Raw genomic sequence first — 17,678 nt, 5'->3', positions numbered from 1 at the left:
CGGAGAGAAACACCGGGCCTAGTGTGGACCCATGAAAGACTCCACGGACGTACCCACTGGCATACCTCCGCCAGCAAAGCCACACCTTTGTAGCCTGGCCACTGAGCATTCAAATATATGACCTTAGGGGAAGCCATTCATATTCAAACCACTAGAGAGAGAGAGAAACAGAGAGACAGAGAGACAGCGCATAGCTTGGGAACCCTCAAAGCTCACCCCCATGACACATGTCCTCCAACAAGCCACACTTCCTAAGCCTTCCCAAACAGTTCCATTCCTTTTAACAACAAAACTAAGAACCGAGCAGGGACTCCAGATTTCCATGGTGACATCAGCCAGTATCACCTGGGCCCTCATCACAGGCACCTGCACAGACCCACAGTTCACACTCCTGAGGGTCCAGCCAGCAACCTGGGCCCTGGTTTTCTGGTTTCTGCGGCTTCTCTCTAGAGAGAGGGCTGGGGAAGAAGGTGGCACTGTGTATATCCTAGGGCAAGTGAAGATGCTGGACTAGGACTTAGACATTGCAGACAGCATACCCAGTGCTCAGCAATTAGAATGTCCACCCCAGATTTGCCGGCCAAATATGCTCAGTTAGCCACACAATCATCCCTTACAACACCTTGCTGTTCTCACGTAAACAGACATCTCATCTATCCGGGTTGGTCATCCGGCAGCTAACGTTCCACTAGGGAATTCTCCAGTTAGAACTTCTCAGCAGCTTGCAAGTTCACCTGGCATCCACCATGAGGTGCGTAATCTGTGGCATGATGGGAGAATGGCACTGTTGAAGGTTCCAGAAGGTCGTTGAGAGCTCCGGTCAGCGGCTAGTGCTGACCGGAGAGCATGTGTGAACTCAGCAACGGTGCAGGGAACTCGACAGTCTGATGCCAGAGTTACACAGTGGCCGGTCTCAGAGCCCCCTTGCCAATGAGAATCAGCACAGAGGCTTGAACCAACTGACTGAGGAGCACCCTGGCGCAATCCTCGGTCACCTCCAAATTTCCAGTTTTTTTGTATTGTCCGGTGGGCATTAGATTTGCACCATCAGCATTCACCTCTTGAGGCTGGTTCATTAGCCTATGGGTTGGACTCGGTTTATTAGCTTATCAAAGTCTGCCAGGCCTTGAGGTTACCTCCTCTTGCAGGCACTGCATTGTTCCAAGTCAGACAAAATGGTTTCACTTATGCCCCTAACAGACATATTCCATGGTAGGCAGACAGATAGGAAGGGGCCCATCACTAGGTAATAAAGGCGACGGACTTCCAAAATGACTGACTTCTTTCTTACCCTTCTGACCTGACACAAAAAAAGCCTTCCCACTTAAAACAAAGGTCGTGTGGGCTTTTTCTTCTGCCAGCAGACCTCCTGATGATGGACTGGCTGACAAGTTAGAGGCTGCTTACAGACCATGTTTGTGGGGCCCAGGACAGTTTGGTCACACTGTTGCCACAACAGGCTTAATAAAAACCTGAGATTCAGTTTGCGGCAGGCAGGGAAAAGCCATAAACTGGCACCGCCCAGGGAGGGACAGCATCTGAAGGGACATTGCAACCATTAAATAAGATCACTAGATGTCCCCGAGCTCAGCACACACCTTATTACCCTTTTGCCAAGATACCCCTAGACAAATGTCAGTCAGTCTGAACCCTGGAAATCCCCTCACCTCCAACCTTCCCCACCCAGACCTGGCGTGCTCCAGCCTCACCGCTATGTGGGATGGACAGAAGGTCCAATAAAGGCTCCTTGTTTTTGTATACAAGTGCGGACGCCATGGTGGGTTTTTGGGGACTCCACCATCTGGGCATAACAATGTAAAACAACAAAACAACAGTCGTGAGCCAACAGCCATCCTTTCTTTCTCTTCAAACTGACCGACCCTAGGGGAGGAAAACTCTTCAGGGACTTAAAAGTCTCAGCCTCAAGAAGACTGGATTTTCAGCCTCCCAAGGCCCCTTCACTCTTGGAGGGAACTGTTCTCATGTGCTTACTGCACGTGTGTTTCCCTAACCACAACATATGCCTTTCTACAATGGCCGAGTCTATCTGCTTCTGCTTGTAGGGGTCCAGATTTCTCTGCTGCTCCCTGTTGCATTCAAGATTTTTTCCCCCTGCCTTTTAATTCTTTAACTGGAAAACAAAAAGAAAAATAAAAAACAGGCTGGGCGATAGTGGCGCACGCCTTTAATCCCAGCACTCGGAAGGCAGAGGCAGGCGGATCTTTGTGAGTTCGAGGCAAGCCTGGTCTATAAGAGCTAGTTCCAGGACAGGCTCTAAAGCTACAGAGAAACCCTGTCTTGAAAAACAAACAAACAAACAAACAAACAAACAAACAAAAAAAAAAAAACAGACTCCCAGACCCTATCAGTGGGATGTGGAAGGTAGTGATACGTTTGTATAAAGATATTTCTTGACTCAGTAGACTGAACTTTGGGCAATCCTCACAGCAAAGTTAATAACACCCCTTGAGGTATTTAAGACCCTATAGTTAACGTGCTGTCCTGTGTCCTCGCTCAGCCTGCTTGAGTTTAACCCGCCTTTAGGAGAGTGCTGTAACCAACCTTACTCACCTTGGATTTCCCATGCCATCAGCTTTTACAATCCAAACCAACGCATACCTTTAATCTGAAGTTCTGTGCCCGTCAATGCCCTGACCGAAAATAATGTGTGTGTGCATGCATTTGTAGCGACAATTATTTACTGAAAACAGCCAGCAGGTTAGAAGAACCCTCAAAACCAATAGCCACGAATCACCTTGCAAACAGTCCACAATCGTGGTTACAGGCTGAGCGCATCTATTTGCAGCTGTGTTTACTAATCCAGGTCACGTGGAAGCAGTGAAGTGACTTTTCTTTGTAAAACTGTTAAAGATTTCTGTAAAGAATCCCTCATTCCTGGCCCAGTTTAGTGACTTGCACCTTTAATCCCAGCACTGGGGAAGCAGAGGTAAATGGATCTTGGTGAGTTATAGGACAGCCAGGGCTGCACAGAGAGACCTTGTCTCAAAAACAAACAATAAATACAGTGAGGCCCTTGTGTTAGGGGACAGGCACAGTTTAAACACAAACACACACAGCAGACAGATTCCTGGCAGACCAGAAGCCTGACTATGCACAGTTGGAAGGTACAGGGAGAGAAATGGAGAATTCAAACTTGGCTCAATCTTGGTCAAATCAATCCAAGAGGAAGCTGCTGTGTTTCCCTTCCTTTATGAATTAATCCACTCGGTAGGGCACTAGGGATCCAGAGCAGTACCCAGTGTAAAGATAAATAAAAAGAAAGGTGAAGTGGGTACCTTTCCACAGGCCCTGCCAAGGTATGCCACTAAGCAAACACTATGCAGCAGAGTTAGTGCAGTAGGTTTACTGGGGGAGGGGAGAGTGAAGGGCTGTGTTGGAGTGGGGACGTGACAGAGGCCAGCAGGAACAGAGAAGAAGAGCAAGCGACAAGCGAGGTAAGACAGGAAAAAACAGGTGAGAGAGGAACAAGAGGGGTAAGAGGAAAGAAGAGAAAGGGTGAGCTGTGCTGGGGGGCACTTTTAGGGGGTGCACATGTCGCATAGCTGATGGGCAGAAAGCACCTGGCAGCAGGTGATGATGTAACTGCTTTGGCGGCAGAGGCAGGAAACCAACACGGTCAAGCTTGTTTGAGACACCCCAGTTCCTCCAGCAGCCAACATTGCTCCTACCTTCAAAGTCTGAAGCCCCTCCCAGCCCAGACAGGACTGGGTCTGTTGCTTGTCAGGTCCCCAAGAAACTCCGGCACAGCCTCATGGCTCCTGGCAGCACTGCCCACCCTGCCCCCCACCCTAAACCTCTCCAGCCCAGGGGCTGGGTTTCCCTTCCCCCAGCTTCTCATTCCCATATAAATCTGCCATCTTGACCACGTGCGTTCTCTTGGTCTTCCGCTCTTGGCTCCTGGTCCCCTTTCTTGCGCCTCTCCCAGTGTCTCTCGCTCCCCCGCCCCCATGTCCTCTCTTGGCCCATTTCAGTCTGGACTCTTCCAGATGCCTCTGGCTGTTTTCTCCCTCACATCTACAATAAAATCCTTCTCAACCATGCCTTGAGGCGGTCATGTCCTCATGTTCTCTTGCTACTTAGATTGAGCTTCCATTGTCTAAGCAAGTACAGAGAGTAAGAAGTCCATGCCTCGGTGGCCACAAGGTGGCTGCACCTTCCCTCTGAGGGATCCAAAGGCCTGGACTGCTTGGCCCTGGACTGGATCCATGTGTCTGGATCCTTTCCTCGCTTGCTTCCATTTCCAGCCGCGCCAGCTGTCTTTTAGGGGGGTAGAGTGCTATGTATGTGGCCCGCGCTATGGGAAGGCCTTCAACAGAGACTCCCATGTCTGTCCCACCATCCCCGAGCCCCTTTATGGAGACTTCAAAGTCACTGAGCTTTATTTGAAAGTAGAAACCCCCATTGCCCCAAAGAGGGGTGGAGGAAGGAAGAAGACTGACAATAAGGCCCAGGTTTCCCTGCCCCCTCCCCACTACCACTGCTGAAGGAATAGGGCCAAAGGCTCAGGAGAGTCATGGCTGCACTTCCAAGGCTGAGGCCAGCATGTGCTATGTGATGAGTTCAAGGCCAGCCTGTGCTATGCAATGAGACCCTGTCTCCAAGCAACCATTAATTTAAAATATATATATAGGGAGAGAAGATCCGCAGGTGTACCACTTGTACTAAAGCTCTTCTCTTGGGTTTTCCAGCGAGCAGGAACCCTGAGAGCCACCACACAGCAAGGCCTCCAGGGCCTCATGGCCTTGGAGATGCGCTTCGTAGATCTGATCCTCTCCAAACTCTCCCAGGTACTCGAAACACATCGTGGAGAGCCTAAGAGAGCAAGAGGTACCTTGAACCCTAACCTACCCATAGGGATGATGGGGGGAAGCCAGGACTCCAGGGACCCCTTCCCCACCCTGTAATTACCTATTGGGCCAGGGACCCCCAGTAATCATCACGCTGATGCTAGGCTCTGTCCCCTTGCTGAGTCCTGGGCCCATGAGACGTTTCATCCCGTTCACTTCTTGAACTCCATAGCTGGCGGCAGTGGGAAGCAAAGGATAGAGGATCAATGAGGGCCTGGCCAAGGAGGGACTTGCTTCTATCCTAAGTACACTGAGTTTTTGCTGGGTTCAGACTGGGTTAAATTCAAGGCCCAAGATCTCACAGTGACTTTTCTGCTGCCATCTGCTCCCCAACTTGCCCCCAAGAGCTGCACTTCCCGGATTTCAGCCCAGTCAACCTCCTCCCTCAGGCCAGAGGCCAGAGCCTTCGCAGACCGGGCATGTGGTGTCAAAGGGAGGAAGGAGGTCTGTACCCACCAGCCCTTTCCCTTAAGAAAGTGGTAGGGCCTGGATTGGCAACTCACGACTGCCAGTTCTGAGAGCAGGTCCGGTCCAGGACATCTGTGTATACCGACTCGCTCAGCTCCTGCAGTCCACTGGAGTCTGGACCGTGAGATTTAGCTTCTGCTTTTGCCAGATGTTGCCCCATCTGGAATGAGGAGGTGCTGAGAGCTAGGACCGTGGGGCTGCTGTCAATTGTGGGAAGGAGGAAAGGACAGACACCCAAGTCTCTGGGGAGATTGAGGTGGCCAAGGCGCTCGCTGTTGAGCCGGAAGCACCTGTGAGGCAAGCTGCAGCACCCCTCCTTCTCCCCTCCCCACCACCTCTCACCACCCCTCCCCACCCTGGCCCAGGCCCCAAAGCTGGGCTGGGCACTTCAGGCAGGGGAGGAAATGCTGTGTGAAAGACCAGGCCACTCTTTGAGGGCATGCTTGCCCGGTAGCATGTGCTATTTTTAAACTACAAGAACAAAGAAAGCCAGTGATAAAGATAATAATAAATAAATAAATAAATAAAATAACCAGAGCCCAGTCTTTAATAACACATGTATTCATCCACCCTGCGTACATACAGAAACATGGTCACATAGGCATGCTTGAGGGAGCAACAAGTATGATGGGTTCACATAGATACACATGTACCCAACATACATGAAGTAAAGGCACTTCCGGGGCCTGGGGAGGGTGTTGAGTCCAAGAAGACTACAGAGAAGGAATCTAAGAGGATGAATGTTTCCCTGGGGTGACAAGATGCGGGCACCTGAGATTGGCCGCTCCTAGGTAACCAGGCAAGGGTGTAAACTGAGGCAGGGCAATTCAAGTGTAGGAGGCTGGTGATGTCATGGAGAGATGGCTGCTGGGGCTGCGGGCTGGGGATTAAAGGCCAATGATGGAGTTTACAGTAGATGGAGTGGTCTGAGCCAGGACTTTTGGGGGACGGGCAGAACTTACTTGGTAGGCCACAGCCCGGCAGGCATCACAGCGCAGGTGAACAGGCATATAAGATGCATACTTCTCCTCGTCATCCAGCACTGGAGCGGTAGCTGAGAGCGGAGGCCTGTCCCCGAGGTTTCCCAGGGTGGCCTTGCACCCGAACAGTAGCAGCAATGGCAGGGCCAGCCTCATGGCCTCTGAAGTTACTTCATGGAGGGTGCACTGCTGTTGGGGTGCAGCTGTGCATTCGAGTTATTTGTGGTTCAGGCCAATAGGGAACCGACACCTCACTGTCCTCTTCCCCTCCCCCAGGGTCCTGGAGGTGACACGTATGCAGTTTCCACAGGGGGACCCTGGCTCCCGCGGACTGAGCTCCATCTCATAGATAGGGGATGAAGATGCAAAGAGAGGTTCTAGGCTGACCCAGGAGTGGGGGGGAGGGCGACGGATCTCAATACTGACTGTGACCTGATCGAGTGGCAGGGACTGTGCTGAACACCCTGGGGGTGAGGCAGTCGGTTACAGTCATCTTTATTCTACTGTGAGGATGTGAAAGCTCAGAGAGAAGAGACATATCCTTCTACCAGAGGAGCCATGATGAGAATAGTCCCCAGTGCCTCTAGGTCACTCAGCCACCAGGGGGGACGTGGCATGGTTGTTGCCAGCCTAGGGTTCTCATTGTGGTGAGGTTGGCAACCGCAGTATGTGAGAGCATACATGATCTCTCTCTGACCGCAGAGTCCCCTTCACCCAGGCGAGAGCCAGGCATGGAAGGGCTTTGTCGGGGTTAAGAGGGAGCAAGCTACCTGGGTGTGGTGGTGCACACCTTTAGTCCCAGCTAGTTCCAGCACTCAGGAGGCAGAGGCAGGTGGATCTCTGTGAGTTCAAGGCCAGCCTGGTCTACAGAGTGAGTTCCAGGACAGCCAGGGCTGTTATGCAGATAAACCTTGTCTGTCGGGGGTGGGGGGGGTGGGGGAGGGAAGCGACAAACTGACCAAAGTTTAGTGGTTAAGAACAAATGCGTCTGTTGCTGAGGACCTGGACTCAGTTCCCATCGTTCACATAGTGGTTCACAACCATCTGCAACTCCAGTTCCAGGGGGTTCAATACCCTCTGGTCTTCATGGGCATGCATGTGGTATACATACATACATGCAGGTAAACACAAATAAAAATACAGAATTTTAAGTGTTTTTTACATGGCTATTTTGAGACAGCCCTGGTTGTCCTGGAACTTGCTCTGTAAACCAGGCTGGTCTTGAACTCAAAGAAATCCACCTGCTTCTGCCTCCCAAGTGCTGGAATTTAAGGTGGGTACCACCACTCCAGGGAAAAGTGGGTTGTTTTGTTTTGTTTTAAGGATGGCAGCAGGAAATAAGGATCATACACTGATTGTTATCACAGTCACCATGGCTTTCCATGGCCAGCCATTTATTGCACACCAGGACAAGACGATGCACTCTGGGGGTGGCCTGGTCCCTCTATGCCATGGGGATCAGAATCGTTGGTAGAGATGTTCAGGCTATTCTGATTTAGTGTTTTAGCCGTTTCCAGTCCAGGGCAAGGCTGGTAGGGGATCTGGGGGATCTTAGTTGCATAGGCCTGGAACCAGAACGCTATCAATCGCCAGCTCTGACCCTGCTTCTAGTGGGAACTGTCCCTCTCCAAACACCCTCCAGCAAGGTCCAGTCACTTCAGGCTCAAATCTACAGAGATCACTTCCCATCCCACAGGGACGTGCTCCATCTCTCAGTTTACCTCAGGGCAGGTGGAGCACAGGTCTGGGGCTTCCCTGGGCTGTGAGCAGCTTGAAGGGCCAGTCCCTGTGTGGGCACTGTTGGGCACTGTTGCTTCTGCATGGACATCCTTCTTCTGCCCCTTGTCAGTTCTTTTTTTTTTTTTTTTTAATGGTCTTTTGAAACAGGGTTTCTCTGTGTGTAGCCCTGACTGTTCTGGAACTCACACTCACTTTGTAGACTAGGCTGGCCTGGAGCTCACAGAGATTTATCTGCCTGCCTCTGCCTCCCAAGTTCTGGGCTAAAGGCATTCACCACCACACCTGGGTTTCTTTTGCTAGCTCTGCCCTCCCTTCTACACACCAAGAGCATGCCCCTATGCTAAACCCCAGCCTTCCCCTCTTGTCATCTTAGAGATTCAACTCACTTGCCTCCTGCCTGGGTGCGGATGGCTCACAGAAGACAGACACTGGGGCCTGATGAGTTAGGAGTTAGGCTCCATGCTGTGAACTGTTAGCCCTCATCCTTCCATTGCCTTTCCATTTTGGTTAAACAACCACAACTCCCAAAACTAATTTATTTTTCTAGATCCTTGTCCTCCCTGCCCTGTCAGCCTTCAGGAATAGCTGGCCAAGAGAAGTATTTACTGATCACGTGACATTCTTTAGTTCACCCCTTGTACCTAGTCACCCCTAGCAATCAACAGAAAGCCCAAAGAACAATGTCACTCCCCTTTCTCGCTTCCTAGCGCCTTCTGCAGGCCTTTCTGCCAAGGAGTTGCTTGTCCCTTTGGCTGTCTTTACAGGGACCACAGCGATCCTGGGACTTGCAGTTCCAAGCCGACCCTCCACGTCCTTATACAACATCCATCTTCCACCTCACATACTATCCCTACAGCTGCCATTCTCAGCCCTGAGCGGGGGCCGGGGCCTCATTGCGTTCTCCCAAAACCTTCCAGAGCAAGGCTCAAACCCAGATTTGATGGCTGTCCCCCATCCCCTCCATCTCTGCAGCACCCACTGTCCTGCCCACTCGACTGGGGCCCGGTGTTAGGTAGAGACCAACAGTTCACCATCACCACAGGCAGCCCTGGCCCTGCTACTCCCACACCCGCCATTCTGGGAAACCCCAACATCTTACTCTTGGTGGTCTCACTTTGACATACTTGCTTGCCTGCATACACACATACACCACACCCTGGGAAGGTTTGGGAAAGGAATACAGATTTTTGTTGCGGGGGGGGGGGTAGGGGGCGGGGGGGGACACGGGACATAGGCAGCCAGGCATTTGTTAATGATGATCCAGCATTGTCAGCCCAGGGAGCAGATACATTCTCTTAAGGTCACATCTGGTCTGGGGACTGGCTGGAACTAGCCAAAGAGTTGAGGAGGGAAAATTAAGTGACTAGGAACCAGAACTCCCAAAGCTTTCTAGGGAACACAACTCCAAGGGGACCGGGACCTGAGGCTTCACAAAGGAAACACGGAACCCTTGCTGGACTGGATGGGACCGGAACTGGAGGGCGGGGCACAGAAGAGCAACGGTGGAGCCGGGCTGGGGGTCCCGCTCAAGGGCATGTAGTACATCCCCTCCAGGGGCCCGGCTTCAGGGGTCCAGGGTAGCTGGAGACTGCCAAGGGCCGGGAGATTGGGGGACGGCGGCGTCAGTGACGAGCCAGGGACAGGCCCATAGGCCGACGGGTAGAGGCCCGGCCCTAGGGCCAGCGGGGTGTAGGCTTGTCGTGGCGGCCGGGAAAGAGAGGGCGAGGGCGGCAGCAGCACTTCCACGTACTGCCCGCTCTCGGGGTCGAAGAGTAGCCGTGGCCTCGGCTGCCGCGGAGCCTCCACAAAGTAATAGCGACCGCTCTCCGGGTCTACGAGGACCTTTCCTGGTGACGCGGCTCCTGGAAGCCTCCGCGCCCCCTGGGTGGATGCAGGAGGGAGTCGATCCGTGGGAGGCGCAGAGGCAGCTCGCGGGAGGGGTGCAGCGGTCCTGGTCGCTGTCGCCTGAGGCTCCCGCGGGAGGGGCGCCTGGACCGCCGTTGCAGGAGCCACAAGTGGTGTCTCCAATTCGGGTGCTGTCCCAAGGCTCGAGTTGGGACATGCCTGCGGGGAGCCGAGGTGAGGAGGTTGGGTCCCTGCTGATCCTAAAGGGGACCACTCGGTTGAGGTGTGAGCGCCTCCTAAGGGACTGGTTCGACCCTCGTGGTCTGGGACCAGGCACTGGGCCTCAGCATCCAGGTTTTCTACCCCAGGACCGCATCCTTGGACAGCTGGGGTTTTCTCCCGCCGGCGGCTCAAGACTAGAGCGCCAGGCAAGCGGATCTCACTGCGAGCGAAAGGCTTAGCGGTGTTATTCTCTGCCCTCCGCCTCGGGACCTGGTTGGAGTGGGAGACATCCTTAGGGGTCGCATGGAGTGAAGGCTCTGGAGACTCGTAGGGATGAGGTACTACCGGCAGAAAGTCCTTGAGAAAAATGGAAGTATAATGAGCCGGGGCCGGCGACTCCAGCGCCGGGAGCTCCTGCGCTTTGGATGCATCGCCCTCCCCGCGGGTGTCAGCAGAAGGCGCGGGAAGCCCGGAACTTGGGGTTCCCGCGGTAAAGCTTGGCGCGTAAGTGGTCTTAACCATCTTGCGCACGTCTCGCGGCCGCGGAATAGTCACGCGCGACCGTCCAGAAGCTGCTTCTCCCGAGGCCAAGGCTTCTGGGCACACATCGTCGTCTAGGATGCTTGTGAGATGACTTCCGGGAGGTTCCGGTGTATCGACAACTGGAGACGGCTGCCTGCCTTTGAAGGCATTATCCGCATTTTCCGGGGTGAGCAGACACTGCGCCTCTGTGAGTTCTGGAGTCCCGGGGGCTGGTGGTGTAGGCGGCTCCAACTCCTGAGTTAGGCCATTCATAGCTTCCTGACGCAATACCGTCGATGAGCCCTGCACAATAGGACCCCATGTCTCTCGGGGCGATGGGGTACTCGTTTCAATAGGATGATCAGGTAACTCCTGTGGGAGCAGGGCTGGCAAGGACCGGTCCCTACTCAGCCCTATAGCATCTCCACCTGTCGAATGTGGAACCTTCCACAGAGAAGGAGTTTCGGGACCTGGGTTCCCAACTCTAGCGACACCCTGAGTCCATTGTGAAAGAGGTGGAGGGGAAGGGCTCCTTCTGCTGTAGTCCTCTACGGCCTCATTCCGATTTTCCCACTCAGAAGATGCTTCAGGGAAGGACGGACTGCCCATTCTCCAGACAGTCCTATGAGGTCGTGAGAGGTTCTGGGGGGACGGGCACCGAGGACTCCGCAGGGCCCCGTTTGGAGTCTGCTGCGGAGGAGATGGGCTCCTTGGTCTCACAACCCTACTGGGAACCACTCGGGAGCTTCTAGAATGGAAGGGAGGACTTCGTGTTCTCGGTACGATTCTATCGGGAGTCTCACGAGGGAACTGAGTCTTGGATTCCTGTTCGTGAGCCTGTTGGATTTTTTCCTCTGACTGCAGAAAGATGCTGGAACTAACAGGTCCCAGCGGCTCGGTCCCAGGCGCCGGCTTGTCCCGCCGAATTGCTCGCTCTCGGAGACTGGGCCAAGGCCGCGGGGCTTTGGTGTGGACAGAACTATCTTGTGCGCGGGGTGGCCGAGACTTGACCTCTTCCGGGACCACACGGGTGCTGCGTGTTGTTTCCCGAGGATTCGTCGTGGGTTCTGGTTTCCCCGTGGATCTAAAAGTGGCATTGCTGGGGGCCGGGACCTCAGAGCCCAGTTTTCTGGCCAGCGCCGTCTGTACGATGCCTGCGGCGGCCTGCAAGCGGCTCAGAGACTCATCCAGGGAGCCGGTGCGCAGGAGCAGTCGGGGACGCGGCGCGCGACTGTCCTGCGAGGGACTCCGAGGCCGCGGACGCAGCTCGATCTGACGCTTCGGCACCGTGCGGGGTCTAACCGGTGCGGTGCGCTCCTCCAGGGCCACCTCCACACACTCGTACTGGCCTGAGACGGCCGGACTCGGCCCGCGGGGCGGCAGCTCCAGGTAGGTGGCCCAGCGAGAGCCCCCGTCGGGGGCCTGCGGCTGCGGCGACACTGACACAGGAGACGGTGACCCGGGCAGCAACGGACTGCTGATGGCAGGCGCCATGAACTGTTGTTCCTCCCGATCCTCCGCGTCGGAGCGGCTGAACAGAGCCCTGGCGCCGAAGATGACTTCCATCTCCCCCGACGGCAGCATGCGCAGCTGGGGCCGGGGCGGCAGCGGGCCGGAGCCCGGGCCTCGCGGGAAATCCGAGCCGGAGCTGTGCTGCTGGCGGCTATTCTGGGCGCTGACGGACAGCACAGGCTGCGCGCCCGCCCCCCGCCCAGGGGCCACCCAGAGCCAAGTCCCCCGGCCTTCTGTGTCCGGCCCAACGTCCGGGGGCTCCGGAGAACCCGGAGCTGTGTGGTAGGAGCCGGACGAACCGGATGAATCCTGACGCCGGGCAGGGGCAGGCAGCTGCCTTGAGAGCCCTGGAAGGGCTGGCGGGGCGAGCGCAGTCAGCATGGTGGGCAGGACACTTAGCACTACCTCCCGGGCAATGCCTCTGCTGGTGGCGCCTGCACTGTCTCCGCCCCGCCGGGATGCCATGGGGTCAAAGCGTCTTAAAGCGCCAGTGTCTACGCTGAAGCTAGCGGAGTTGTCAGCAGAGACCCAAGTCCTGGGCACTACCCGGTGCAAACCCCTTTGCCCGAACTTTCTCCAGCACAGGTGGAACACAGGGCTGGGGCTCCAGACTTAGACTGACAGGCAGGTGAGAGGAAGACAGGCCTAGTTTTGAAAAGGAGCAAAGAGTTATGCCCAACTCCTCCTAACACAGGTGGGAAAACTCTGGCCTTGCATGGGACTTCTGAGCCGGTCAGGGTGTGAGCTTGAAGTTCCATATCCTCAGCCCCCAACTCTTTAACATTGCAAGGAAACTCCTCCATGGTTTCCTTAGCTACAATCCATATGCTTCCTTGACTTCTCACGTGCATACACCACCTTGGATAGGGTAAGGAGAATCAGGCAGGCGCTGGCTAGCTTTCTCAAGCTGCTTAGCACCCAGAACAAAGCTGGGAGACAAACCAACCACTGTAGGGTTCCCTCTAAGGTCCCAGGCACACAGGACCTTATTCCGGTGCCCCACAGCATTCCTTCCTTCCTAATGGGGAAGCAGCCACCAGCTGTCATTGTCCTCTGACAATAGCACACCACTTGCCCTTAACTTCTGGCTCGAAGGTCCCGCTATGACTCAGGCCCCAGCTGACCCTGAGGCCAGAGCACTGGCCCAGCTTTATGCCCACCCTCACACTGACCCAGCACAGGCCAGGCTTAACCAATCCTGTGGATCCTGAGTTCCCCAAGATCACTTAGGGGCACACTCAGTGAAGACTTCTGAGAGGATTTAACCTTACCCAACAAGGCCTGCCTGAGCAACTTGAGCGGGCTGGGGCCCTTTCCCTGTTTTCTGGATTTAAGGTTGTGTAGCCTCCTCCTCCCTGTGGAAGTTTTTGTTCTTTAGTGTAAGAAGGTGCAGGAGTGGTTTGGATGGCTAGTGCATACCCATGTTGTTTTGGGGGGTTTTGTTTTTCGAGACAGGATTTCTCCATGTAGCCTTGGCTCTTCTGGAACTTGCTCTGTAGACCAGGCTGGCCTCAAACTCCGAACTGCCTGCCTCTGCCTCCCAAATGCTGGAAAGTGCTGGGATTAAAGGTGTGCACCACCACAGTCCAGCTCATACGCATTTTTTTTAATTATCTGGGTTCTTCTGGTTTCTCAGATTTCCTGTGGCTCTGGAATCCAGTCTTAAAGTCTGTAGTCAGGGCTACACCAACACACATGCACACAGACGCATGCATACATGCACACACTCCATTCTTCCCTAACCCTACAGCCAACCTCAGAGAACCGCATTCACTGAAGTTCGGGCAGGGTGTGACTGGGCTGACCCGGGCTGTGTATGGAGAAGACTAACCACCAAAATCAAGCAGCAGTTCCCACTCCATTACCATGGGCACTATCCTATCCCAAAGGAGTACAGCAACAGGGGCTGGAGACCGAGCGGTGTTTCCTCCTAAACTCAGAAGAGGCAGTGCTGTGCGGGTCCCCAGGATGGAGGGGAAGAGCTGGTCTCCCCAGAATAGAGAAGGTAGAAGTTGGGCATTGCATTTAGAAACCAGCAAGGCAACCAGCATTTTATTTTTCCCTGGGACACTGGCGGCTCCGGGCCCGACGTGTTCCCGAGGCTTTCTTATGCTTCTGGTCCAGCACCTGGGCCATGTAGCTCTCCTGCTGCTTCTGGATCTGGAAGTCGGACATGTGATTCCTGCAACGGAGCCAGCTGGTTGTAGGCTGGACAGCCCTGGGTAGGGGCCAAGTCAGGCTCCCCACTTCCATCAGCAACCCCCAAGCCTGGCCCGGCCCCTCACCTGAAAATCTGTTTCTGCTGGCTGATAACTTGCTGCAACTCTTTAATCTCATTCTCTTTGCCATTAAGTATATCTTCTTGCTTTATAATGTGAGACTCAATTTCTGTGGGGGAGAGAGGCAGGGAGGAGGGGAAGTTCCCATCTCTCAGGCCGCTCCTGAGCCGAGGTCTTCCCTTGTGGGGAGTTTCAGAGGTTTGCTCTTGCCACTTGGTTATCTTTGAACAGTTGCAGTGCCTCAGTATGAATGAGTTTGTGTTTCTGTACTGGAGACTGAACCCAGGCTCTTACACATGACAGGTAAGTGCTCTATCACTGAGCTATATCCCCAACCCTTTATTTTTTATTTTTTAATTTTTTTTTAAGTCAGGGTCTTTCGACACAGCCCCAGCCCCCAGCTGTCCTAGAACTCACTCTGTAGACCAGGCTGATCTCGAACTCACAGAGAACAGCCTGCCTCTGCCCCCAGAGTGGGGGATTAAAGGCATGCTTCCCTCTTTCTACTATTTTTCTCTTCATTATGTAGCTCTGGCTGTTCTAGAACTTGCTATGCATACCAGGCTAGCCTCGAATGCAAGACATTCACCTGCCTCAGCCTAGTATGCACGATCACACCCATCTACTTTTTACTTGGTTTTTAAGCACAGTCTCATTAGGTTGACCAGGCTAGCCTTAAACTCACTCTGTAACCCTGGTAGGCCTTAAATTTTTGGTCCTTCTACTCAGCCTGGGATTACAGGTGTTCATCACGAGGCCCTGATGTATCAGCAAATTTATGGGGTCTTGGGGACAGTAAGTCAGCAGCGTCACCATTCAATTACAAACCTCGCCCAGGTGAGGATGGGCAAAAATTCCTTGGAAAGAAGAAGGCCAAAGCCCTGGCTCTTAGTTGCTGCTCTTGGGCCTTTACACATCCTCGGCTAGACCCTTCATCTAGAAATTACACCCCTCCCCTTCCGAGTCCCCGTCCCTGCTCCCTTTCTCCTTGCCAATGTCTAACACACCTCATATGTCATTCATGTCCTTCTACAACAATGACACACGGTTCACGAGGACAGGGACTATTGTCTCCTTCACTGTTGTCCCTAAGACCTGAAACAGTGTCTCACAGATCTGTGTACTGTGGAATGGATGGACTTTGGGATCGGAAACATCGAGTTTGGCTGCGTCCACCAACCGGACCTATAAAGGGCAAGCTGGGTGCCCAGCCCTGTGCTATAGAGGGCCGCTGGTGGGCAATGATGTCTGTGAACCCATCTTCCCCATGTGTTCATCTTCCCCAAAAGAAGAGTTAGGACTCAGGAACTAGAGGCTGGACAGACGGCTCAGTGCTTAAGAGCCCGACTCTTCCAGAGGAGCCTAAATTGGTTCCTAGCACCCACATGGTGATTCCTAAATATGTGAATTAACTCTCTCTCTAACATAGATATTATTATCTATCTAATAGAGACAGAGGTGCCTAGGGAATCTGGCACCCTCTTCTCACCTCCACAGGCACTAGGCACACACATGGTACACACACATACATATATGTAGACAAAACACTCATACACATAAATTTTAAAAAATCCTCAAAAATAAAACTCAGAATTACACTGAGGGTGTTTGCACATGCCAGAGGTGGGAGTATTGGGAGCCCAAGGTCTCCTACCAAGTTTGAGGCCAGCCTGGGCTGCCTGTCTCAACAGAAAAAAAAAACATAAAAAAAGTGTGCTGGGTGGCAGCACACACCTTTAGTCCCAGCATTCGGGAGGCAGAAGCAGGCAGATCTCTGTGAATTCGAGACCAGCCTGGTCAACAGAGTGAGTTCCAGAAAAATAAATAAATAAATAAAGACTCAGGCGTTGAAGGCTGGTGGTGTGACTCATTCCTAGAACACTTGCCTAGCATGTATGAGGTTCCTACACCAGAGGGTTGGAGAGAGAGAGAGAGAGAGAGAGAGAGAGAGAGAGAGAGAGAGAGAAACAAATGGCAGACAGAAGAGAAACCTACCAGAGCGCAGGATGAGGCTACACATTTTAGAGAGGCTCACACTGATGAGGCAATGTTAGCATGCTGGCTTAGCTGCTTTTGAGGCCTGTTTCCTCATATGTCCCTCTTCCAAGGCAGCATGGAGAGGATGTGAGGACAATCTTGGAAAAGCCTCTCTCCTAAACAGGCGCACATTTGATACATAGATTTCTGTGTCTTGGATAAAAAATCCAGGTGGCTATCGGGATCTAAGAGCATTCATTTATATAATTGCCCTTCATGGAGCGCTGGAAATTTCTGATCACACGGTGGGGGAGGGGCAGATCCCACTGAGGAAAAGACTGCACAGGACTGGGAATATATTCACTGGTAGAGGGCAGCTTATGCTTAGCATGCTAAGCCCTGGGTCCAGCTGCCAGAACCATTAAAGAGAGAAAAAGAAAGGAAGAGCAATACTAGGAGGTAAAGGCAGGAGGATGGATTCAAAGTCATTCAATAGCAAGCTCGGGGCCTGATGTGGGAGTGTCATATATCAATCTGTTGATTTCATTGGTTAAGCAATAAAGAAACTGTTGGCCCTGATAGGTTAAAACATAGGTGGGAGGAGTAAACAGAACAGAATGCTGGGAGGAAGAGGAAGTGAGCTCAGACTCAACAGCTCTGCTCTCTGGAGCAGAGACGCCATGCTCCCCTCTCCTGGAGAGACGCAATAGCTCTGCTCTCTGAGGCAGACACACGCGATGAAGCTCCGACCCAGGATGGACGTAGGCTAGAATCTCCCTGGTAAGCCACCTTGTGGACTACACAGATTATTAGAAATGGGCTAGTCCAGGTGCGAGAGTTAGCTGAGAAGAGGCTAGATATAATGGGCCAAGCAGTGTTTAAAAGAATACAATTTGTGTGTTGTTATTTCGGGGCATAAGCTAGCCAGGTGGCCGGGGTGCTGGGGACGCAGCCCCGCTGCTCCAATTACAACAGGGGCCAGCCTGGGATGCCTGAGAACCCATCTCAAAAAAAAAAGAGGTGCGGGGACTGGAGAGTGGACTTGGTGGTTAAGAGTACTGGCTGGCTGCTCTTCCAGAGGACCTGGATTCTATTCCCAGACCCATGAGAGTTAACAATCTTCTGTAGCTCTAGCTAGTCAGGGAATATGATGCCCTCCTCTGGCTTCCGAGGGCACCAGGCACATGCAGAAGATACACCCAGAGCTGGAGAGATGGCTCAGTGGTTAAGAGCATTGCCTGCTCTTCCAAAGCTGGGAGTTCAAT

At 53.3% G+C, this 17,678-nt stretch overlaps 3 protein-coding genes across 5 annotated transcripts in view; all 3 read right to left on the bottom strand.

Moving 5' to 3' along the window:
* Positions 1-4,371: 4,371 nt before the first annotated feature.
* On the bottom strand, positions 4,372-6,516 carry Mzb1 (marginal zone B and B1 cell specific protein). Of its 3 annotated transcripts, none has more exons than XM_050135055.1 (5): positions 6,299-6,516; positions 6,108-6,209; positions 5,372-5,496; positions 4,930-5,040; positions 4,372-4,833 (listed from the first exon to the last, which is right to left on the bottom strand). In XM_050135055.1, exons 1-5 carry the CDS (start codon positions 6,470-6,472, stop codon positions 4,683-4,685), a joined length of 663 nt encoding a protein of 220 aa, XP_049991012.1. In that variant the 5' UTR covers positions 6,473-6,516; the 3' UTR covers positions 4,372-4,682. The 3 variants fall into 3 exon arrangements, with proteins under 3 accessions (XP_049991012.1, XP_049991013.1, XP_049991014.1); XM_050135056.1 differs by having other exon boundaries at positions 6,108-6,216; positions 6,299-6,418; XM_050135057.1 differs by lacking the exon at positions 6,108-6,209.
* Positions 6,517-7,428: 912 nt separating this feature from the next.
* Positions 7,429-13,676, bottom strand: Prob1 (proline rich basic protein 1). The gene has a single exon (XM_050135080.1). The coding sequence runs from the start codon at positions 12,620-12,622 to the stop codon at positions 9,485-9,487; it is 3,138 nt and encodes a 1,045-aa protein (XP_049991037.1). The 5' UTR covers positions 12,623-13,676; the 3' UTR covers positions 7,429-9,484.
* Positions 13,677-13,683: 7 nt separating this feature from the next.
* Spata24 (spermatogenesis associated 24) overlaps positions 13,684-17,678 on the bottom strand; it is an 8,934-nt gene continuing 4,939 nt past the window's right edge. Inside the window, exons 5-6 of the mRNA XM_050135081.1 lie at positions 14,443-14,545; positions 13,684-14,339 (exon numbers count right to left, since the gene is read on the bottom strand). Of these exons, the coding sequence (XP_049991038.1) occupies positions 14,210-14,339; positions 14,443-14,545 (233 nt within the window). The 3' untranslated portion in view covers positions 13,684-14,209. The remainder of the gene's footprint in view (positions 14,340-14,442; positions 14,546-17,678) is intronic.

The sequence above is a fragment of the Alexandromys fortis genome, unplaced genomic scaffold (assembly GCF_014885135.2).
Source record: "Alexandromys fortis isolate MF-2015 unplaced genomic scaffold, M_Fortis_MF-2015_v1.1 scaffold_25, whole genome shotgun sequence".
Classification (NCBI taxonomy): domain Eukaryota; kingdom Metazoa; phylum Chordata; class Mammalia; order Rodentia; family Cricetidae; genus Alexandromys; species Alexandromys fortis.
Note: the sequence above shows the minus strand (reverse complement) of the source record. Positions and strands in the feature narration are given on the sequence as shown.

Bases quoted from the DNA above. Each gene is read 5' to 3' on its own strand.
- Prob1 (XM_050135080.1), bottom strand. From the start codon at position 12,622: ATGGCATCCCGGCGGGGCGGAGACAGTGCAGGCGCCACCAGCAGAGGC.
- Mzb1 (XM_050135055.1), bottom strand. From the start codon at position 6,472: ATGAGGCTGGCCCTGCCATTGCTGCTACTGTTCGGGTGCAAGGCCACC. The intron at 5,041-5,371 runs GTGAGTTGCCAA...CACTGCCGCCAG, and splicing joins TGCTCTCAGAACTGGCAGTC to CTATGGAGTTCAAGAAGTGA. The intron at 4,834-4,929 runs GTAATTACAGGG...TTGCTCTCTTAG, and splicing joins GGGGGTCCCTGGCCCAATAG to GCTCTCCACGATGTGTTTCG.